At 49.5% G+C, this 22320-nt stretch overlaps 3 protein-coding genes across 5 annotated transcripts; 2 read left to right on the top strand and 1 right to left on the bottom strand.

Moving 5' to 3' along the window:
• Positions 1-6252: 6252 nt before the first annotated feature.
• On the top strand, positions 6253-11352 carry TMEM220 (transmembrane protein 220). 3 transcript variants are annotated; one of them, XM_056506044.1, is made up of 6 exons: positions 6253-6361; positions 6466-6495; positions 7429-7489; positions 8607-8730; positions 9558-9617; positions 10689-11352. In XM_056506044.1, the coding sequence occupies exons 1-6, from the start codon at positions 6290-6292 to the stop codon at positions 10819-10821; spliced, it is 480 nt and encodes a 159-aa protein (XP_056362019.1). In that variant the 5' UTR covers positions 6253-6289; the 3' UTR covers positions 10822-11352. The 3 variants fall into 3 exon arrangements, with proteins under 3 accessions (XP_056362019.1, XP_056362018.1, XP_056362017.1); XM_056506043.1 differs by lacking the exon at positions 10689-11352 and adding an exon at positions 9744-10682; XM_056506042.1 differs by lacking the exons at positions 7429-7489; positions 8607-8730; positions 9558-9617; positions 10689-11352 and adding an exon at positions 6744-7422.
• Positions 11353-11861: 509 nt separating this feature from the next.
• Positions 11862-14068, bottom strand: ADPRM (ADP-ribose/CDP-alcohol diphosphatase, manganese dependent). Its single transcript, XM_056506045.1, has 3 exons — positions 13486-14068; positions 12858-12974; positions 11862-12511 (listed from the first exon to the last, which is right to left on the bottom strand). Exons 1-3 carry the CDS (start codon positions 14033-14035, stop codon positions 12225-12227), a joined length of 954 nt encoding a protein of 317 aa, XP_056362020.1. The 5' UTR covers positions 14036-14068; the 3' UTR covers positions 11862-12224.
• Positions 14045-18750, top strand: LOC130260529 (protein SCO1 homolog, mitochondrial). The gene is made up of 6 exons (XM_056506041.1): positions 14045-14265; positions 14353-14443; positions 15126-15323; positions 16159-16251; positions 16366-16481; positions 17800-18750. The coding sequence occupies exons 1-6, from the start codon at positions 14080-14082 to the stop codon at positions 17926-17928; spliced, it is 813 nt and encodes a 270-aa protein (XP_056362016.1). The 5' UTR covers positions 14045-14079; the 3' UTR covers positions 17929-18750.
• The last annotated feature ends 3570 nt before the right edge of the window (positions 18751-22320 follow it).

The following is a 22320-nucleotide window of genomic DNA, read 5'->3' as shown; positions in this document are numbered from 1 at the left end:
GTCCTTGCCAGCACATGGTTTCTGATCATTCCTCTTAACTCCAGCAAACCCACACTCCCAGTCGTAGGGGCAGCACATACTGTGAATGAGAGCAGTGAAATTGTTGCCCCAGAGCTGAGGGCCCTCTCCAGCCTGCTGCATGACATAGGGGAATCCCTTCACGACAGGAGGCCTTGTGTCCTCACCTTTGTGGTAGAAACAATACTGACCCTCTTTATGAATGGAGATGGGCTGAGGAAAGAGCTGGATGTCCCATGTATTAGAAATATGAGGACTGCTTCCCTGCTGCTCCATTGCCCATGTCACTATGGAGGTGATAACAGCACTGAACACACGCTGAAAGTGCCTCCAGAAACTACAAACCATTACGCTTTGAGCACTGGGGTAGGAGGTTGGGGCAGGAGCTGCCTCTCCATCCTGCCTTCATTTCTTTTTCTTTCTCTCCCAGTTCAGATTGTATTGATTCCTCTTGCCTCATGATAAAACCAAGATTTTTCTTTGCTCATATGTTTAGAACTTAGGAAAGCATCTTCTTCCATCCTAGAGTCTTCTGGTTTCCCTGCTCAGTTGCACAGGGTCAGGGAGACAGGCTGGAATAGTCCCTGGGGCACAGAGGGAGCCCAGCCTTCTGCCCAAACCCTGCTCTGCAGGGAACAACTCACACTGCTGAGCTCACCGTCAGGAAGTGGGAGGAGAGGTCAGAACTGGTCCTGACCATCTCCCTATTTCTGCTCCCAACTCCTGAGAGTCCAGCAAATTCATCTCCCTTCCTGCCAAGGATGTAGCTTTCCTTTGCCATGAGGAACACCATAACCCCTCACACAAGCCAAGATCCCAGTAACCTCCTTGCTGGGTTTGAACTTAGGCTGCTGCCCTTCACTGTCCCATCTTGGCCTCTACCCTCTCTGGGGGCATTGCTGACTTTTCCAAAGCTGCTTCCAGTCTGGCCCCTCCACTGCTTTAGTTAGGAGAGGAATGGGAGTAACTTGTACCCAGAGCTTCAACAAGGAGCAGCCCTTCCTGGGTGTGGCTAGTGTGAGCACCACGGGTGGCAACCATCACCTGGAAGAGCCTTTAACAAAGCCCACAGACACACCAGGAGAAGGTGTGCACTTATCCTCTCCTCCCATATTCCCATACGGGATGCCTCGTTGCCTCACACCAGCAGAATCCCAACCCTGTGCCTTCACCTGCACAACACTGGGGAGCACCAGGGAGGGCTGCTCTGTGAGGGAAGTGCTGCATAACCTGGTGGATGGGCAGTGGCCTCCACAGCCAGACCTGAGCCAGGTGAGCAGCACAGTCCCATGGCAGTGACCAGGCTCAGTCTGGGCTTCACACAAGTCTTCTGTAATGGGCAGGGCTAATGTTCGATTCAGGTTAGGGTCTGGCTCACAGCCCCAGGACACAGCTGTACACAGAAGCAACACAGCTGTAACATAGCTTAGGTGGCAAACAAAGTAAGAGCTTTGGCTAAAAACAGCTGCCAGGTGAATGAGTGAAGAGTGGTTTATATACATACATACATACATACATACATACACACACATGGTTTCTTCCATTTTTTTTCAAAATGCTCCAAAGTCACCTGATGGCGACTAAACCACTTGCTCTTTCAAGCAAACTGTCTTGAATTCTGAGAGTTAAACTTCTTTGGGGGAGGCAGGGACAGAGGTGCAGTTTGGATCCTGACACAAAAAAGCCTTCCCTTCCCTAGTTCCACATCTTTTCTTTCTCTTCCCTGTTTTGCTTAAGCCTTCTCTTCTGCATTAATCCCTGAGGGCATGTCCAGGGTTGGCACCTTGTAGGCTTTGATGCAGAAACCCAGTGCCTACTGGCAAACACTGGCACAAGGTGACTTCCACTTCTGCTATGTGCCCCCTACGTGTGGTTTGCTCACAATTACCTAAAATCATACTTTCCCCTCACTGCAAATCTGGGAGGATCAACAATACCTGTTCTGACACATTTATGAAACCTTTCTTAAGGACCTCCAGTGATGGGGATTGTGCCATTCCCTAGCAATCTGCTCTGGCACGCTTCCTAACATCATCTAAAAGCCTAACTTCAGGGGTTCTGTGGTTTGTTTTTTTTTTTGTTTTTTTGTTTTTTTTTTTTGTTTTTTTTTTTTTTTTTTTTTTGTTTTTTTTTTTTTGTTTGTTTTTGTTTTGTTTTGTTTTTGGTTTTTTTTAAATTTCAAATCCTTTATATCCTGCCCTGTTCACTATGGCCACAGCCTTCTTCAAAATGACCCCTTGGGCACTTGATGATGTGCAATGCTGAACTGCAATGTTTCCCTACATGTCCTTGCCTCAGCTTTTTCTTCTACACATTACATCAATTCATTTCCTTCAGCCTTTCTTCATGTTTTCTATGCCTCCCAGCATCCTCACTGACCTCTTTTGATGTTTTCTCTGTCCAGCTGCATTTTTTGAAGTACAGCATCCCTAGCCAGGCATACTACCCTAGCTTACCTTGGAGGCTACAGCTCACATGCTCCAGGTTGGTATTTTCCTTTTCTGTTGCCGGTGCTGGTGTTCAGTTTGCTCTCCATTACACTTGTGGGGATTTTTTTTTTTTTTTTTTTTTTTTTGTGAGGGAGAGTGTTTTTTGCATTGGTAGAGGTTTTTTTGGTTGCCTTTGGGGGAATCTTTTTTGTTTGTTTGTTTTGTTTTGTGGCTTTTGTTGTTGTTTGTTTTCTGGTTTGGGTTTTTTGGAAAACTACATCCACCCAGTCCCCTCACCTGAACCTGTGTTGCTCATAAAAGTAATGCTGGAAGTTGTACCTGTTGAATATTGTTCTGTAGATTGCAGGCCATTTCTCCATCTAGTGCTGAATCCTACTGTCTTTGCTGTCCTCAACAGCCTGGAGTAATTAGCAGGTTTAATAAAGCAGTCATGGGTGTTAATCATCCAGGCTGTTAACTGAAGTAATTAAAAAGATCTGGCATCAGAATGGACCCCTGCAAAAATCTTCTGAAAATGTCCTTCCATTTTGACAAACACTGATAATTAGCACTTGAGGTGCAGTGATCTCACCAGTTTTACACCCACCATGCCCTTATATCTTCTTAAGAAGGGGTCAGGACAGCCAATGTTAAAAATCTTCCTAAACTCAACATATGTGACATCTGTTACTCATGATTTTATTCCTAAAACATTGTGCTACACCAGGACATGAGAGTGGTTTGGCAGCTTTTTTCCTGATGTGCCATTCTCTTTGCAGCCAGGACATCTTCCACCCCTTATTCTGTACCATTTACATCATGCCCAGATCTTATACTTTCCAACTATGTTATATACATACACATATATATTCATATAACTCTACATGAGCACAGGTATTATTTCAGTGGTCACTGGCCATCCCCACCAAGATGTCTGTTGAGCTCAGTTAGTCCATGACTGGTGTGTCTGGAGCAGTCTGTACTCACTGTCCTTGGTAGCTGCGACATACCATGGCATTGTCATTCAACAACTAATATGACATATGATGTTCAACATTACAGACTGTTGCCTGTAAAAAATCAAATCCCCCTGAGGTCTGTATCATGTTTCCCTCTCCCTCTGCATTACTCACCTGGTGCAGGTCCTTGAGCAAAAAAAATCTCAGGGATGGGTTTGCCTTTGCTTCAGAAATGTGTCCTCTGAAGTTGGTCAATCAGGGAACACGGGGCTGTTCCCATTCTCAGGAAGGTGGGCTCCACTCCATCCTTCCCTGCTCCTGGCACCTGACCCACCAGTTAAGGCAACTAAACCCAGAGCCCTTTTGGCAATACCAGCTGTTCAACCGTGCATTTATCTCCAGAAGTCCCTATTGGAATTGCATCAGGGTTCTGCAGCCAGGGACACATCAAAAGCCCTGAGCCCTTCACCTGCCCACCCAGAGCCTTTTAATCACTTTTGATCCAATCCAAACCAATCTATGACCATTCATGACATGAGGATGAGGGCCATTATGAAATGGGTCACTGTGTTGGGTGACTATGGCTTGTAGTTGTGTTGTAGTGAAATCTCTCGTGAAGGCCCTTGGGAAATGTGCTGGGTCTCAATGTCACAGCTTGGCTGCAGGGCCCATCCTGCTGCCTCTGTTCTGTACAGGGGGAGTTGCCACAGTGAAAATAAGCTTGGACTGCTATGAGGTGAGAAGCAGATCCAGCGAGTCATAAGAAGGGAGGATGTTTTGCCTACTATCGAAGAACAAGTAGCTCAAGTCCTACTCAGGGATACTAAAGGTTCTTGGCCTCCCTCTCATGGGAGAAGTCAGTATTGCCTTCTGCTGACAGTCTCCTGTGTCCCTGCAGCGGTGGTTGGAGGAAGTGCTCAGGATAGTTGGTAAAGCTTTAAAGTGAACAGCCTCGACCTTTCTCTGCAACACTGAAAGACCTTTTTATATCTATGGCATGTTACAGCCTGATTGCTTTTGAATTCCATTCAGCTCAGTTGGCCAGAGCATGATGCTAACATGAAGGTTGTGGGTTTGATCCCTGTATGGGCCATCCATTCAAGAGCTGGACTCTATGATCCTCATGGGTCCCCTCCAGCTCAGAATATTCTGTGATTCTATGAATTAGAGCAGTAAAGAATATCATAGTTGGTAAACCAATCTCTTTTTCCAATCCTACCCTCAGGAGAGACAGAGGAGCCTTTTGCCTTCCCTTGCTCTTGTGTTACTGATCTTTGGTCACTCACAGGATTGCCAAACCTTCCATGCCATGCCTCCCAATTGCCCATCAGAAGCTGCTTTCTGCCTGCCCAGCCTTCCCTTCCCCTCAGCAGTCCTGTCCCACGCCACACAGGGCCCTGGATGTGTCTGTCCTGCTGTTTCTCTGCTTCCTTCCCAGTCTCTATCAGTTTCTCCCATCTGCTCTCTCCCCTCCTGACCGTGCAGCCTATAAGATGTCAATGACCAGCCCAGCCATGACAGAAACTAGGTGAGCCGTGCAAATTTGCACAATAACTTGTGATCAGACAAATTAAAGAGCCAAAGACTTAATCACAGAATAATTTGCATTTTGAAGATCAGCTAGTAGGGTTGGAAAAAATGGGCAGTGACTCATAATTCTGTTTCCCACACAAAGAAGAACTGGTGTTCCTGAAAAGCTTGGCTGCTTTTATTTTCCTATGATATTATGCTAATAATTATTATGCTAATGAAAGACATGCTGTCTCTTACATTCTTCTTACACTTTTTATCACCACTGTTACTTTTTAATCCTTGATATTTCCATTTCCTAGCCCAAAATTAATCCCTTTCTGTTAGAAAATACATTCAAGAGCCTATCCTTGACCTGGAAACAAGGCATGAAGGTGATTCATTATTAGATCTCTGCTTCTTTTGAGATGAGGGGTAGGGACTCTTACAAAGACAACTCTTTCTTCTCTGTGACTTTATCTGCAGTAATTTCATCTCTTGTAACCTGCTCAAGGAATGACTCAATTAAAAATAAGATGAGAATTAATCCTCTCTACAAATGTGGACACATTTACATGTTCTCCACATAAAATTCAGCAAGACATGATTCTGTTGGATGCTGAGGAACTGTGATGCTGATACTGAAATCGGCAGAAGACATGATCTCACAGAGGTTCAGTTTTGGTAAATGTCACATTTCTAAAGGACTTGCTTTAAGTTCATAACTTATTATCACTTTTCATCATAAGTGATCCAAGAATGATGGCACAGTGCTATTCTTCTGAGCAATATCCTTTTTGATTCTCCATACTACACAAAATGACTGAATCCCTTAAACACAAAACTAATTCTGAACCATTACAAAAATCATAGAATGGTTTTAGTTGGAAGCGCCTTAAAACTCATCTCGTATAACCCCCTGCCATGGGCAGGAACACCTTCCACTGTCCCCGGCTGCTCCAGACCCCATCCAACCTGGTCTTGGACACTTTCAGGGATCCAGAGCAGCTTCTCTGGGCACCCTGTGCCAGGGCCTGCCCATCTCACAGTATCGCCGTGCGATCCCTCCCGTCCCGTCCCGTCCCGGGCGGCCGGGATCGGCACCGCGATCGGGATTGGCACGGGGGCCGGGATAGGCACGGGGCCGGGATCGGCACGGGGCCGGGATCGACACGGGGGCCGGGATCGACACGGGGGCCGGGATAGGCACGGGGGCCGGGATCGGCACGGGGGCCGGGATAGGCACGGAGCCGGGATAGGCACGGGGGCCGGGATAGGCACGGGGCCGGGATAGGCACGGGGGCCGGGATCAGCACGGGGCCGGGGCCCGCCCGCGCCCCGCCCCTCTGTCCCGCCCCCCGGCCCGCCCCGACCATGGCGGCGCGGCTGTGGCGGCTCTGCAATCTCCTCATGGCCGCCTTCTTCGGGCTGGCGGCCGCCGTGCAGGTGAGGCCGGGGCTCCCCTCGCGTGCCCTCCGCTCCCGTCCCGCGGAGCGCGGCCCCGGCAGGGCCGGCGGCTGCGGGGTCTCAGTGCGCGCCTCCCGCTGCAGGTGAACGATCCCGACGCGGGGCTGTGGATGGTGAGTACGAGCTGCTCTCCCCTTCCCCTTCCCCTTCCCCTTCCCCTTCCCCTTCCCCTTCCCCTTCCCCTTCCCCTTCCCCTTCCCCTTCCCCTTCCCCTTCCCCTTCGGCACCTCCTGCCCCGGAGGTCCCGGCGGCCCCAGCCCCGCTCCGCTCACGCCCGTGCGATCCGGGACCGCCGGAGGAAACGTCCCGGCTTCCAGCTGAGGAGCGGGCGGACGCCGGCAAAACGATGTCTCTACCGCAGCGACGGCTGGAATCCGACCGTGCTTCCAGGGTCTGCCTTAATTCACCCCAGATCTGCCCCTGCAGAGCATCGCTTGCCTATGCAGAGCACCCCGCGCTGCTCCTGCTCCTCCTGCCCGGCGCCCCGCTGTGCCCGTGGCCCTGTGCTTGCCTTGAGTCTGCAGCGAGAGCCGCCTTGTGCCGCTCCCGGGGAAACGGGGAGCGAGCCCCGCTGCTGTGCCCGGCCCGGGGAAACGGGGAGCGAGCCCCGCTGCTGTGCCCGGCCTGGTACAGTCCGTGCGCGGCAGGAGCTGCTGGCTGGGCACGGCTGCCCCTGCGTGCCCTGGGTTGTGTGAGCCCCGCTGACTGCGGCACCAAAGGGGGTGGAGGGTTTGGGGAGCCCAGGGCCGGGCAGGACCCTGTCCCGTCAGTGCTTTCCTTGGAGGTTCAGGGAAGGGGCTCTGCAGGTCGGTCAGGCAGCCAGTATTCTGTAACCCAGGAGCAGAGGGGTAAGGGCTGGCTGTGGGCTGATGGCCCGGGATTTTGGGTGGTGATGGTGAAAATGAGCACTGGCAAGGCCAGGGCATGCTGGATGGTGAGAGACTGGGATCTGCTCTGTGCCTCTGACAAAGTGCTGCTGCAGCTGGGCACTTCTGCTTCCTGCCCTTGCTAAGTTTTGCTACCGAGTAGATTTGTGTCATTAACAGGTTGTCTACTTAGTGCCAGCTGCCCTGACACTGCTTGTCAGCATCAACCCTTCAATAACAGGTATGATACTGGTGTGCAAAACAGTCTCTGCTCAAATTTTGCCCTCAAAAGGTTGTTTGGCTTTTTTTTTCCTTAACTGAACCACAGATTAAAATCAGGCTGTGTGGAAACACACCCTACTACCTTCTGAAGGCAAAAGGCTATAGGACCTATTTCTGCAGAAGCTGGTCATTGCTTTAGTGCTGGTGGCTGGGCATGCTTAAGGTGAGGAGAGGATGCCAGCAGAAAGCCCAGCTGCTGGGATGGGCCAGCCTTTGCACCCCAATTCCAGCTTAAAATCCAACTGGAGCAACAGCCTGGGAGCATGCTCTGTACCTGGCTCTGGGTTGACCTTAGCACTTTTAACTCACTTTGTTTCATTGTTGTAAATCTGTGGTTTTGTTTATCTGCCTCATGCAAGAGCAGCTGAGCTTTGCACAGTCCTGTGAAAAAATAAAGGGCTAAAGGTCTTGTTCAGTGCCAGGTATTGCAGCTGCCCCACAGAGCAATGGGCAGCAATAGGAAGATTCAAAGGCTGTGTTTCCAAGGGTGTTTACTGTGAGGGTTAATGGCAGTTCAGGGGATCATTCAGATCAAAATTGTTTCAGGACTTTAGAACACAGGAAAGATTTTTGTATTTTAATTTAGTGGAAATAATTTTAAATAAGGCCATTTTCTATACACAAAGTGACTGTATCTGTTCTGGATTAATACTTACACTGAATAAACTAAAATCACACTTAAAAAAGAAAACCTTTCAGAGTGCACAATATTGTCACAAATTGCACCATTGCAGTCTCTTGGCATTCTGGCTACCTTAAGCTTATAAAGTGGCAGCATTCCTAAGTTTAGAACTCATGAGGGTTGGTTACTTGTGGTTTTGAATATTTCAGGGGAGGTTTACTGTGTAATAGGTGCCATAATGGCATTTGGCTGGTCAAGAGAATCTGCTTGTTAAACTCATAGTTAGGGTTTTCCTTGTGTCAAGATCTGTGGAAAATAAAGATTATAATAGCACAACTTTTGTAGAACTGTAGGTTTATGTAAATTCACCAGAAGGTATTTGCCATTCAGGTCTGTAGAAGACCCAAATGGGTTTACTTCATGATAGTGGCTGACAGTCTATTTTTTTCCACAGATAATGGTGTTTGGAGGAGCCTCTGTGACCTTCATTCTGCTGGCTGTGTTTTTGGGACCATTGCCTTGGCTTGCTCTTTGATTGCTTATGCTCAAGGAAACATTTTTCATGAAGAGGAAGGCAGGTAAGCAGTGGGTTTTATTTGTCCTCACACAAATCCAGATCACCAGGCCATCTCCTCCGGGTGTTCCCTTCCAAAACTTTATTTCCTGGGCTGTTGTAGTGTTGGTCCAGAGGAATCAGACCAAAGAGGAGGGACCATAATGTTCCAAACCAGTGACTCCTTGGATACAGGGAAGTGAACAGGTCAATGTTTCCCTGATTGTGGCAGGCAGTTAGATTTACTTGTCTGGCTTTCAGAGACCAGGGCACAAACACAGTGAAACAGCTTTGTGCTCTTTTCCTGGAGCTGTAGGAGTGGTAATCAATGTTTTAAAAACTCTAGAGGCAGTACCAAATGCATGTTTATCTGACTTGGGCTGCTGAGTCCCCCAAGGGATTGAGGACGAGGGAGAATTTCTCATGTGGGCTTTCAGGAATTGCCTAAAGAGTAGGTGCTTGCAAAGTACTGAGGTGAAGCCCTGGCAGCTTCTTCTGTGCCTAATCACAGTCTGGAAAACTGGGATGTTGCTTTGCTCTGTTTCAATGAGAGAAATGTGCCTACTTTGCCTATGTTGATTAGAGAAATGTGCAATGGAATGTAAGTCCAGCAGTAGAACAAAACGTGGAGGCAGGAATTTCTGCAGCTGTTTAGTGTCATGTTGATTTGTAGATTTGTGGTGTGAAGCAAAGTTACTCTTTGCATATACCTTTACAATTATAATCCTAGCAAAATATATTGAACTTCTCCAAAGGAGCAGCCACTACTGTTTTGGAGGCAAAATTTGTATTGTCAGAATGTAGACATGTGTTTGTGTTATTTTCTGACCTGGTTTTTGTTTGGCTTTTTAGAGAGTTGTTTGGTCTGGTGATTATTACAATATGGATGAGTCTTTGTCGCAGTTCAGCAAAGTAAGTTTTATTTTCTTTTTTAATAATCCATTCCAATGTTCACATTTAATGACTAGCTCCTTGAAATCACACAGTTGATTTGGGCAGCTTGTTTTCCTGTTTCATATCACCCTCTGAACTTTCTAGATGCCCAAGCAGTAGCAGCTGGTGCTACAGCCTGGAGGATCTTGCACAGATAACAGTTGGGGCAGGGGGCAATGTAAGTCTACACAAAGCACTTCTTCTGGCCCCCTGCCATAATGGGTGCATTTCCCCTTTGCTTAAGGTGCTTTTTAAAAATTCCAACTAGTTTCTGTAGCCTGAGTTGTCAGGAAATTCTTTGTGCCTCTCCACTAAAGGACTGGTGATGCATCCATAGGAGCCCCATTGAAGTGGCCAAAGACTCTCTGCTCTTTCCAGCTGCAGGCAGATGTGAATGTTATGTGGTAGCTGTAGCAGTGGCCAAGAAGGCCAAGGACATCCTGGCCTGTCCCAGCCATGGTGTGGTTAGCAGGATGAGCACAGTGCCTGTCCCTTGTGCTGGCACTGCTGAGGCACCTCCAGTCCTGGGGTCAGGTTTGGGCATCTCATTTCAAAAAGGACTTTGAGGGATTGGAGTGTGTCCAGGGAGGGGAACAGAGCTGGGGAAGGGTCTGGAGCACCAGGAGTCACCAAGGGAGCTAGAGTGGCTCAGTCTGGAGAAAAGGAGGCTCAGGGGGGACCTTTTCACTGTCTTCAACTCCTGTTCAACTCTACAACAGGAGGGCACAGCCAGGTGAGGTTCAGGCTCTGCTCCCAGAGAAAAGGGACAGGGCCAGAGGAAACAGCTTCAAGCAGTGCCAGGGGAGTTTGAGATTAGATCCTAGGAATCTGAAAGAGTGGGCAAGCATTGGCACAGGCTGCCCAGGGAGGTGGTGGAGTCACCATTCCTGGAAGTGTTGAAAAAACCCAACTGGATGTGGCACTGCACCAGAGGGTTTAGTTGGCATGGTGGTATGCAGTCCAACCTTGGACTTGATGATTGTGGAGGTCTTTCTCAACCTGAAAGATTCAGTGATCTGAAGTAGCTCTGTTGGATTTGTTCTGTGACAGGAGTCCCCTGGGAGGAGTTCACTTGGTTGCTGCAGTCATCGTTGCCCTCTTCCCCTTTGTTTCGTGGCTGTACATTTATGTGAACAAAGACATGAGAGAGTCTTGGCCAACACACTGCAAAACAGTGATGTAACTGGGTGGGAGAAAGCCTACAGTAACTATGCTGACCTTACTTGCCTTTTTTTGCTGCTTTTTTTGGAGTGTCAGTTTGATAGGACCCAAGAATACCTGGCTGCTTCCAGCAGTGCCAATTTAGATTTGGAAAAATGTTGAGGAACACTCAAATCTGAGTAGGGAATTTTTCTATGAAAACTGTTCACCTTGCTGCTTCTTATACTTTCCAAGCACCAGTGATCTAATGTCTGTTTTCATGGTATATTCAAGATATCATTCTATCCCTGGATCACTCTCCAATCACCTCATAGTTTGGGAAATCTACTATTCTGTAAAGCAAATACTATTTTAATAAATGACTATTTACAGCCATAGAACTTCCAAAAATGTGTCTGGATAATCCATTTCAAACTTACTGGAAAATTGAGCAGTCTGTATTTCTATCCTGTGCTAAAATCATATGTAGAATATATCTGAAAAAAATATTTTTGCTGTTATCTTTAACTGAAAGTCACTGAGTAATAAACACTGTTTTTTTAAAGAAAACTCAGTGAAAGTCTCCATATCTTTTATTTTCTGAGAGATGCATATTCAAGCCTGTCACTAGCAGATGTGGGCACTGTCACAACTCTGCTGCTCACCTAATTTTTCTTGGAAAGCAGGACCCACGCAGCAGCCCTGCAGCAGCAAGCATGTCCCAGTATCCATCCTGGAGAAGGAAGCACACTGATACACTGGACTCAGGAGCTGGCTGGGACAGAGTCAGGACAGCTCCAGCTGTAACACACGCTTTTATTTAGATGGGTGTCAGAGTTTGCTCTCTCAGCACTGCTGCAGGTGATCCCAGCTGTGCACACACGGCACAGCCCCAGTATCTGCAGCATTCCATGGTGCAGTACAGATGGTTTCCATTCTCCTTAAGCTCAGCTTTTTCTGAGGATTACTTTAGTCTTTTAAAGCAATGTTGGAAGACTGAATTAGGCTACAGGATGGATATATTCTGCCAGACGTGAGACCTTACTGTAATGTTCACAGAAATTAAAAAAATAGAGATGTGGCTGGGCAGATACAACTCTGCATGCTTTAATACTGGTTGAGAGAACAGCAGTGGGGCTTTTTTTGAACAATATTCGTTACATGGTTTGCATCTTTTCACAGTAGCCATTCAGTCCAAATTGGGTGTTTGAAATCAACATCCTGCATTCCAGTATTTCAACTACTGGCCTTCTCTAGTCTCCAAAAAGGAATGAGGTGCTTTCCTACAGAAACATAATTTCTAGGATTCTGGATCCAAGAGAAAAACACCTGATTTAAAGCAATAAGGATCAGCCATGCACAGCTTTCTAAAAGCAAACAGCTGAAGTTCCTACATTTCTCTCCAAGTCCTTCCTGAAGAAGAGCAATCTGTATTTGCCCGGTATTTCAGAAATGCATAACTCTGTCAGGAATCCTGCCCCTTCCCTTGAGTACCATTTTATCTTCATAGACATAGACGGTCCCGAAGGCGTTGCTGTCCGGCGGGGTCTCGATCACGCCCTCCAGGGTGAGGTGATGCACTCCGTGCCGGTCCAGGCAGTAGGCGCCGTCGTGCAGGTGCCCTGCCAGGACGCACACCACGCAGCGGTGCGCGTGGATCACCGACAGGGCGGCCTCGTAATTCCAGGCCAGGCAAACCCCGTTCGAAGCAGAGGGATGAAGGGGCACGTGGGCTGCAGTCCAGAGGGAAAGAAATAAAGAATAAAGAGAGTTAAAAGTGTAACGAATCTGCCTCATTGCTGCGAAGTTCAGCCATCCAACTGAGAACAGAAAGCTCACCCCCAGGGCGAGGCATGGTTGCTGTTCTGCTCTTTCATGGGTTCCATCTGTGCCTCACCAGACTAACTAAATGTTTTCCACAGCTAACATACACAGGCTAGCTAATTTTTTTCCCCCACATATTTCCAAGGGAGTATACATCCCCCATCAAATATGAGAGTTGGAACTACATTAGCTTTAAGGGCCCTAACAACACAAACCATTCTGATTGTCTATTTATCCCCCTCCATATCCACCTACCCATAACTATAACTTTTTCTTGGTTTTCATCAGAGAACTTGAGGACTTCATTGAACCAGTCCAGCTGGGCTTGGCTAAATCCTCCATTAAATGCTACAAAATGAGGTTCTTTGAGCCCTGCAATGAAAAAGAAGGTTAGGCACAAATGCATACACCTCGCATAGGTTCTCTACTTGCCTTATGTAAATCTGCTGATGGTTGGTTTACTCTCAGAACCTTTGGTGGTTTTTCTTTGCATTTCTTGGATCAAAACTCCAGCCCCCTTGCACAAAGATGATTATTTGTTAGTGTTTTCGGGAGCTTTGGTCACACTACAAAAACAGGGTTTCCACTGTTGGGTGTCCCCCCGGCATGGAACAGGGTGGGCACAACTCGGTGCTCTGCAACAGCCACTTCCGCAGCAGCTGCGTGGTGCTCGGTACTGCGGGGCACAGAGCACAGCACAGCTCCAGCCCGGGTGTGCGGAGGAGCATCTCCTGTGCCCGCCTGCGCCCGCGCTGACGGCAGGGAGGCGGCGGAGGCGGCAGCAATGGGGCACACGCTTGAGCCCCTGGCATCCCGCTGTCAGCACCGGGAGCTCCGGACAGCGAAGGCTCGGCCGCCCACGCCTCTGCCAAGCCGGAGGTACCTTCGGGGCTGTTGAGGTCATCGTTGGGGTTCTTCTCCCGCAGCACCCGCAGGGACTCCTGGTAGCGGGGGCTGCCGCGGTCCGTGCCCAGGATGCTCGCGTCGTAGGCGTCGAGCACGACGAGGCGGAGGCGCGGGCCCGGGCTGCAGTGATAGGCGTGGCACTCCGTGTCCGCGGGCCCGGCCGAGCCGCCTGCCCGGCTGTACAGCCCCGTCTGCACCAGCCGCGCCCGGCTGAAGTTGTACAGCTCGTGGTTCCCCCACGCGTGGTGCACCGGCACCGAGAGCTGCCCCAGCACCTCCAGCACCTGCTGCAAGGCGCTCTCGGCCTCGCCGCGCCGCGCGTTCTGCCCGTCGATGATATCGCCCAGCTGCAGCACGAAGTCTACGGGCGGGCTCTCGTCGGCCCACTCCCGCACCGCCTCCCGCAGCAAGCGCAGGCTGTGCCGGTAGTAGCGCCGCCTCCAGCCGCCGAAGTCGTACCCGTCCTCCGCGTCCGCGAACTGGATGTCGGCGATGACCCCGAAGGCGAGGCGCGGCGCGGCCTGCATGGCGGCCTGGGGCGGGCCGGAAGGGGCGGGCGGGCAGCGCCAGCATGGCGGCGGCGGCGGCGGGGCTGTGGCGGCTGCGGGCGGGCGCGGTGCGGGCCCGCGCGGGGCTGTGGCTGTGGCCGCTGCCGGGCCCGGCCGTGCGGGGCTGGGCGCTGCTGCCCGTGCCCCGCAGCCGCCCGCTGTCGCAGCTGCCGCCGGGCCGCGGCCCGCGGGCGGGCGCCCAGAGGCGGGTGAGTGAGGGAGTGAGGGAGCGCGGGCGGCGGGCCGGGCCCTCCCGTGCCCTGAGCAGGCACCAAACAAACCCCTTGTCCCCGCAGCTCGTGTCGTGGCGGTCGCTGGCGGCCACCGTGGTGCTGGGGGGAGGGCTGCTGGCCGGCATGAAGGTGATGAAGCGGCACAAGGAGGAGGGTGAGTGCGGGGTGCGGGAGGAGCGCCGGGGGTGTCGCGTTTCGTGTTGGGGGCGAAGCGTTTTGCGTGTTCAAGTGATGTAGGGTTTTGCATTCAGATGTATTTTACCTGCTCAGGCATCGTCACTGTGTCGCAGCTTTGCCACTTCGTGTGTTTGCGGAAGTGCCGCAGAATTTTTTCAAAAATTAAAAGCAATTGGAGGTTCAGCGTTTTGAGGTTCCTCGGCTGGAGCAGTCGTGCTTGGCCGCAGCTGTGCCGGCCTGGGCAGCGCAGACACGAGCTGGGCGCTGGGGGCTCGCTGGGTTCCTGCCCTGCAGCCCCGGAGCTTTGCCCTCTCCTGCACGAGCTGCCCGCACGCTTCCTTTTCATGGATTTACTGTTGAAAACAGAGGTATTGCAGCTTTTAGAGTATGTTCAGTTTTCAGTGGATGCTGCTTTCACTGTTTCAAAGCAGACCAGATACCTGTCTTTATTTTTCCCCTTTTAAGCAAAAATGTAGTTGGGTAACAATGAAATGTTTCAAAGTGATTTAATGATGTATTTGCTTTCTGGAAGGCATGTTTATGTTGAGTTTCTGTGTGAGAGGTGTTGGTGGATCTTGGCATGGCCCTGAGCAGGGTCTTACTCACTGCTCCCAAGGCTTGTGGCATGGGTGTGTTTGATTCCTGCTTATGTTTTGCAGAACTGGAGAAGGAACGAAACCGAGGCATTGGGAAGCCACTGCTGGGAGGGCCCTTCTCTCTCATCAGCCATGAGGGACAGCCCAGGACCAGCAAGGATTACATTGGCCAGTGGGTGCTGATCTACTTCGGCTTCACTCACTGCCCTGACATCTGTCCTGATGAACTGGAGAAAATGGTTGCAGTGGTAGATGAAATTGGTAGGGGTCTGTAAACAGGGTTTTGGGACAGTCAGGTTTATTCTGATAAAATACCACAAATGATGATAACTGGTAATATATATTTTTTAAATGCTGCTGATTATTATTCAGTAATTGAATTATTTGCTAAGGGGTATGTAGATCAATCTCTAGAGTCACTAGGGTCTGACATGACAGCACTGATCTTTCCACAGCAGGGGTCTTGGGAATAAAAAGATGGTGGCAGGTTACAGGAAATACTGTGTTTTTGCCAATAAGTGACTGGGAGGTATGTTAGGATATTTTCCCTCTATTTTGTTCATCTCTGTGAGATTCTCTCCTGAAGCAGAGTGGCTGTGCTGTGGAATGGAGGGAGGAGGCAGGCTCTGTATTAGCTGTGTTTTCTTAGCCTGCAGGCCCTGAAGAATTACTGAGCAGGGTTAATCATACCCCAGCATGGGGGAAATCAGACCAGAGTGGAGGCTTTGCCTGGAACATGAGGGAAAGAGCCTGGATTGTGTTTTCATGTTTCCTCCTGCTCCACCATCCCAGCATGCTTGCTAGTGTTCCAACACATGCATCCGCAGCATCTTCTGCAGCAGAGCCAGTCTGCCATCCCTGCTGAGCAGGGCAGGGCCTCTGGCTGGGGGATGAGAAGCTCCCAGCACAGACACACAGCATTGCATCTCATGGCGTTTGCTTTCTTCATAAATTACACAAATAAAACTGCCCAAAATGGTCTGTTTTTAGTCACTTGGGGTAGGCTTGGATTGATGTTACGTGGCTATGAGCTTTTTTGAAAGAAGATGAGAGATGATACCTGGTTTTCTAAAATAAATAACTGTTAATGTCACAGATCGAATTCCATCTTTGCCTAATCTGACCCCACTCTTCATCACCATCGATCCTGAGAGGGACAGCCAAGAAGCCATTGCCAGATATGTTAAAGGTATTCCTGCTTTCTTCCTCTGTGTCTCATAGCATGTAGTACAGAGCACTGAAAAAGGAGCCTCTTGAAGGGATTCTTTTCACTAAAATGTGCAAATGTCTTCTTTCTCTCTAGAGTTTTCTCCGAAGCTGGTGGGATTGACTGGTAGCAAGGCACAGATTGACCAGGTGGCTAAAGCCTATCGTGTGTACTACAGTGAAGGGCCCAAGGATGAGGACAATGATTACATAGTAAGTCAAAAGAGCCTTTGGTTATTGAAAGGCAGTGGATAAGAGCAGCATGTAGATTTTAAAACCAGCTATTGGATCTTTACTGCCCCATGGGCAGTGGTATGCTAAGCTGTCAGAGCCACAGTGCCCTCATGCAAGCTCAGAACCTTAACAAAGTGTGTTCCAAACAATCCCAGAAATGCAGACAGTAGCACAGGAACTCGCAAGCCTGGCAATAGTATTTCTTCCTGATCTGTAACATATTTGACTGGCTCTTTTCCTGTGTGCTCCAAACTTGCTGTGATTTCTCACTTCTAATGCAGCTGAACTTGGAGCATGGCTGTGTTTCAGTCCTGAGCAATAATGCTTCCAGCTCCAGAACTCTGTGGCTTTGCTGTGAAAGATGTTGTCACTATTAGGTACTTAAATAAACTTGCAGTGGAGTTAATTTTAATATAAATCAAATTAGAATATCTGGGATGTGCATGGGTGAGGCTGTGTCAGTGCGCCGGCAGGGGGCACCCCTATCCCGTATGTCCCTGGATCTCACTGCCTGTCCCGATCCTGTATGTCCCTGTGTCCCACTGCCTGTCCCGATCCTGTATGTCCCTGTGTCCCACTGCCTGTCCCGATCCTGCATGTCCCTGTGTCCCACTGCCTGTCCCGATCCTGCATGTCCCTGTGTCCCACTGCCTGTCCCGATCCTGCATGTCCCTGTGTCCCACTGCCTGTCCCGATCCTGTATGTCCCTGTGTCCCACTGCCTGTCCCGATCCCGTATGTCCCAGTATTCCCACTGCCTGTCCCGATCCCGATCCTGCGTGTCCCTGCGTCCCACTGCCTGTCTGGATCCCGATCCTGCATGTCCCTGTGTCCCACTGCCTGTCCCGACCCCCATGTCCCTGTATCCCACCGCCTGTCCCGATCCCGATCCCCCATGTCCCTGTATCCCACTGCCTGTCCTGATCCCACATGTCCCTATGTCCCACTGCCTATCCCGATCCCACATGTTCCTGTATCCCACCGCCTGTCCCGATCCCGATCCCCCATGTCCCTGTGTCCCACTGCCTGTCCTGATCCCACATGTTCCTGTATCCCACTGCCTGTCCCGGTCCTGATCCCCCATGTTCCTGTGTCCCACTGCCTGTCCTGATCCCACATTTCTCTGTCCCACTGCCTATCCCGATCCTGCATGTCCCTGTGTCCCACTGCCAGTCCCTCTCCCAGTTCCACATTTCCCTGTATCCCACTGCCTGTCCTGATCCCACATTTCCCTTCTGAGCTGGTGTGCTGTGATTTTTGTGGTCTCTCTTACCAAGCCACGCTGTGCTCTCTTGCAGGTTGATCACACAATAATTATGTACCTTGTTGGCCCTGATGGTGACTTTGTGGACTACTATGGCCAGAATAAGAAGAGTGGTGAGATTTCGGCTTCTGTTGCTGCACACATGAGAAAATACAGATCCTAAATCAGGTCTTCAAAGATTGCTGTGAATGTCACCTGTGGGTTTGGCTGTGATTGGACATTGGAGTTAAAACAGGAGCACACAAGTGTAACATCCTGTCAAGCAGGTCTCCTTTCTTCCAAATAAGAAGGGCATCCATGTTTCTGCAAATTCCCATGACCAAAAATCTCTACAGAGCCTTCCCCATGGATCCAACAAGATCTTGGGTACAGAATGAAATTTGGGACTTCTCTGAAACATTGTTGGGAGCAAAGGATGGAAAGCACTTGTCACTTGGGAAGAATGTATGTGTTGCTGGTAAAAAAAAAATTGCTGGTCTGGGAAGGACAAGAGTCACTGCAGGAGGATTACTTGATGCAAAGCCATGGGGCCATGGCATTCTCAGAGGAGCTCTGCCCTCTGATTGCTCTGCACTGTTTTGCCTTCTGGGAGAGGCAGTTGCACTATTAGAAGCTGGGGAGCCTTAAGAGTGCTTCTTTATCCGAGTTGAGAAGGTGAAGAGCACTGAAAGCACTGGCAGCTTCCACACATGGGACCAGCCCTGTAGCAAGCCTGATCATTTCATCTGAATGCAGAAATGAAATCTATTTTTCTGGTGATTTTTCCAGGTGAACACCATTCACTTATAAGGAAAAGAGAATTGGGTTGCAAATAGGTTTTTGTTCTGGTGCAAATGATGGTGTGTGTAGTTGCTCTGCTTGTGCTGTGCTGAGAGGGGACTTGGGGAGGGTGGAAGAGTCTGTGTCCATGCACAGGGCTGGCAATCAGATACATTCTATGCAGTGCAGCATTTGACAATAAAGATTGATTTGTATAGGCAATATATATTTTTATTTTCTTAGAATATCATCAGAACTTTGTATACTGGTCAAAATTCATATTCTTGCTCTGCTTTCCTTCTTTTTAGAAAGCAGTACTTCTTTCTAGTCATTCACATCAGGAGCTGAATGTGCCTTTTTAAGCTGAACCTCAGAGAATGGCCCACAGGGGACAAACCAGAACAGTTCTTGGTCTGAGTTCCAGAGAGTTGTAGACTGAGGACAGGTGTTCCTGCAGGTAGCACTTGTGTTCTCCTGAGTGTGGGAGTTGGAAGAGAATATTCCTGTCTAAGGGAAGGTGCAAAGCCTGTGGAAAATTCCTGTCTTTCCAAAATTGCAAAAAACTAAACTTCACCTGTTTCAGAGCAGTGACATCTCTCATGCATTTTTAGATATATTGGTTACTTGCTCTCTTCCATGAGCTCCACCTTCAGGTTTGTGTTTATTTGGTCCCTTGTGATTTATTTGTGTTTGTGGAGTCGTCAGGGCTCATCTCTTACCATCCTGTGGTTGTGTTCTGCACAGCAGCCTTTGCCCTTTTCAAGGTCTCTGCTGTCACATCAGGCCTGTATTTTAAATATTGCAGCAGTGTGTTAGGGCCAAGTGCCTTTTCTGCACAGAGGACAGTCTGGAAAATCATAATTGTATGAAGCAATGGTAAGTAAAAATAAAACAAATCAGTTAAAGCACCTGCTCAGAAGAAAGAATTGGTCTTCCAGCTGAGCCAAGTTAAAGCAGAACTTGGACAAGGTAAACCTCTGTCCCAAGGCTTTGCAAAGTCAGCACATGAGCTGCAGCCTGGGAAGAGTCACCTGTTACACTGATTTCCCTAAAGCTCATTTGCAGCTGACTCATACTACAGAGACAAATACAGGATTCCTGCCTTCTCCCAAATGTTTTGGCAGCAGTGTTGTGTCCTTTACCTTGTTTTTCTATGCTTTTTTCAGCCTCCCAGTTTGACCATGCCCATCACTTTTCCCTTGGCTTTTCCAGGAGAGAGACTTATTTGGAAGTGAGGAGTTTATTTTTGTTGTGTGGTTGGTTGTGGGGTTTTGTTGTTCTTTGGCATTTGTTTTTTTCTTTATTTGGAGTTTTGTTTGTTTATTAAAAATCCAAAATTGCTGTTTAGGTAACTGTTAGGATTTCCCTGCCCCATTCAGTGACAGCAGGGAGAACAGGTGTGTTTAGGAAGCCCAAGGGTTGTGCTAAGTGCTCACTGGGAGGAGGCAGAGCTGGTCAAGGAGAGGAAGGGGATGTACTGGAGGTGCTTGGAGATGCTTTGTCACTGGATGTTCAATATTTTTTCAGTCCAGTATTAGAAATGAAGCAAACTTCCTCTGTACTCATTGTACCCAAATTCCCTGTATCCTCAAGTGCAGTGCCCTTGGGAGCAAGGAGGGAGCTCAGCTCTGGCAGGGAAGGTCTGTGACAGGGCTCCTCTCTTGGTGCTGTGCTGGGTGTTGTTGTGGGGCTGCCCAGGCTGGGTCTCCTCTCTGGAAACTTTACCAGGTGACAGGTTTCATTTGGGAACCAGATTTGTTGGAGTCTGGTGCTGTGCAAGGTGAACCTGTGTTCCCCAAGGCCAGTGGGACCCCTGGGTACCCCACAGACAGGAGGAGGACAGAGCACAGTCCTGGCAGGGGCCAATCTGCAGAGCTCTGCTGGCTGTGCCCACAGCCCTGGCCTGCTTGTCCTGGAAAATACCAGTGGAAAACAGCATCTCCTCTGAGGGGCTGACATCCATAACCCCAGCTGAGGAGCTGCTGCTGGCCCACACTGGGGACCAGTGACAAGATGTCAGAGGAATGAGGATTGGCTCCATTTGTCTGCCCAAGGAAGGCAACACATTCCTCATGTGCTGCCTGCATAGCCCATGGAGGAGCTCAGTTAATGAGTGATACATAAGCCACAGGGGTGAAGCTTGGCTGTTTTAGGAATGTTCTCAGCACCAGCATGAGCAGAATCAGGGCCTGAAGAGCTGCAGACACTGTGACCTTAAACAAGCCTGTGTTGAATTTTCAGTCCAGATCGTGGGAAGACTCAGGTAAGAAGGACTCTTGGGAGGTCTGTAGTCCAATCTCCTGCTGCAGTCATCCAGAGCCACTTCATCCTTGTTCACAGCTTGAGGAAGAAAGCAAGTCATCCTCATCCCCAGCTTGGGTCAAGGTCATGTGTGGATGGAGATGCTGTTGCTCTTTCTCCCTTCTCCAGTGCCTTTGAAGATACCTACAGTTTCTGAGCCCTTTCTCACTCATCAGACTTGCATGGTCCCAGCACCGACCTGGCATTCTGAAGCTGTGCTCCCATCAGCCACAGCCAGGATCTGGGATGAATGGAGGCTCTTGTGGTCTTCAGTGCACTGCAGGGTGGAGCTGGAGGCTGAGAGTTGAGTTGGACCCCACCACCTCTCTACAAATCAGTATGTGCTTTCAGTCAGGTAGAACAAGCAATGCATGGACTGCTGAGCAGTCAAACAGAGCTGGGAACAGCTGGTCCCAATGCACTGAGGTTGCTGATTGCAACTAAGGCTTTGCAGCCCCTGCTGCTGAAGCAGTGTACTCACCTGGAGCTTCCAGGAGCTGTGGCTTCAGCAGTGTGTGCTGCTCAGGAGCTCCCCAGCCCTGGGGCAGTGAGTCTGTACTCAGTGAAGCAGATGTGCTGCTCTGTGCTGCAGGGGGAATGACCACAATCCTTACTTTAGACATGAACAATCCCCTCACTTTTACTGGTGAAACATAGGTTTGGTGGCCTAAAAGGAATAACAGCTGACTATTTGCCTCCTGGAAGAGAATTTCAAAATTTGGTTTGGTTCAGTTGGAAACTGATGTTTTTTAAAGGAAGTTATGCTGGTGGTGGAGTGTCTAGCCCTGGCTTCTAGCAGCTCTACATCAGTTGTACATGTTGCTGGGAGTGTGAAGATTTGTGCTGGAGAGACCTGGGCAGGAATGATTGCACCTGTCTCTGTGCAAGAGCCAGCTCATTCCATGTTTTAAGCTGTGTATTACTAGTTTAATGAAGCAGGTTCCTTCAGCATGCCAGGGAACTTATCAGCTGCAGCTTACAAAACCTCCTTGTTCTCCCGAAGTTCTTTGTGCAAAAATAGATAGACACCAACCAGTAAATCCACCTTTAATTTGCAGGGGTATATTGAGCTATGAATGTGCCCTTTTCTGAGTGAAGGGCAGCAATAAAAGGTCCCTGGCAGCACCAGGAGGGGATGAGAGAGCCTTGCAAGGCAATGTGGCTCATGGTGACAGCACCCTCATGACCTTCACCTCAGGACAGCTCTGTGTCTGCAATGATGTTGGCAGCACAAAGCAACAGATGTACCTGCAGCTGCCATGGGTCACTGCTCAGTGCCACTTGTTTTCCTGCACTCTGCTCCCACCTGGGCACCTGAACCAGCAAGGGAAGGCCAGGACAGTGGCTCTCGCTGCCTGAAGGTTCTCTTTGTTCTGCTTCCACAGCTGGGGGTGGGGACTTTGCCAGCAGTGTGGCCAAGAAGGCCAAGGACAGCTTGGTCTGTACCAGCTGTGGTGTGGCCAGCAGGACCAGGAGAGTGACCATTCCCTTGTGC

This window comes from Oenanthe melanoleuca, chromosome 18, assembly GCF_029582105.1.
Source record: "Oenanthe melanoleuca isolate GR-GAL-2019-014 chromosome 18, OMel1.0, whole genome shotgun sequence".
NCBI lineage: Eukaryota > Metazoa > Chordata > Aves > Passeriformes > Muscicapidae > Oenanthe > Oenanthe melanoleuca.
Note: the sequence above shows the minus strand (reverse complement) of the source record. Positions and strands in the feature narration are given on the sequence as shown.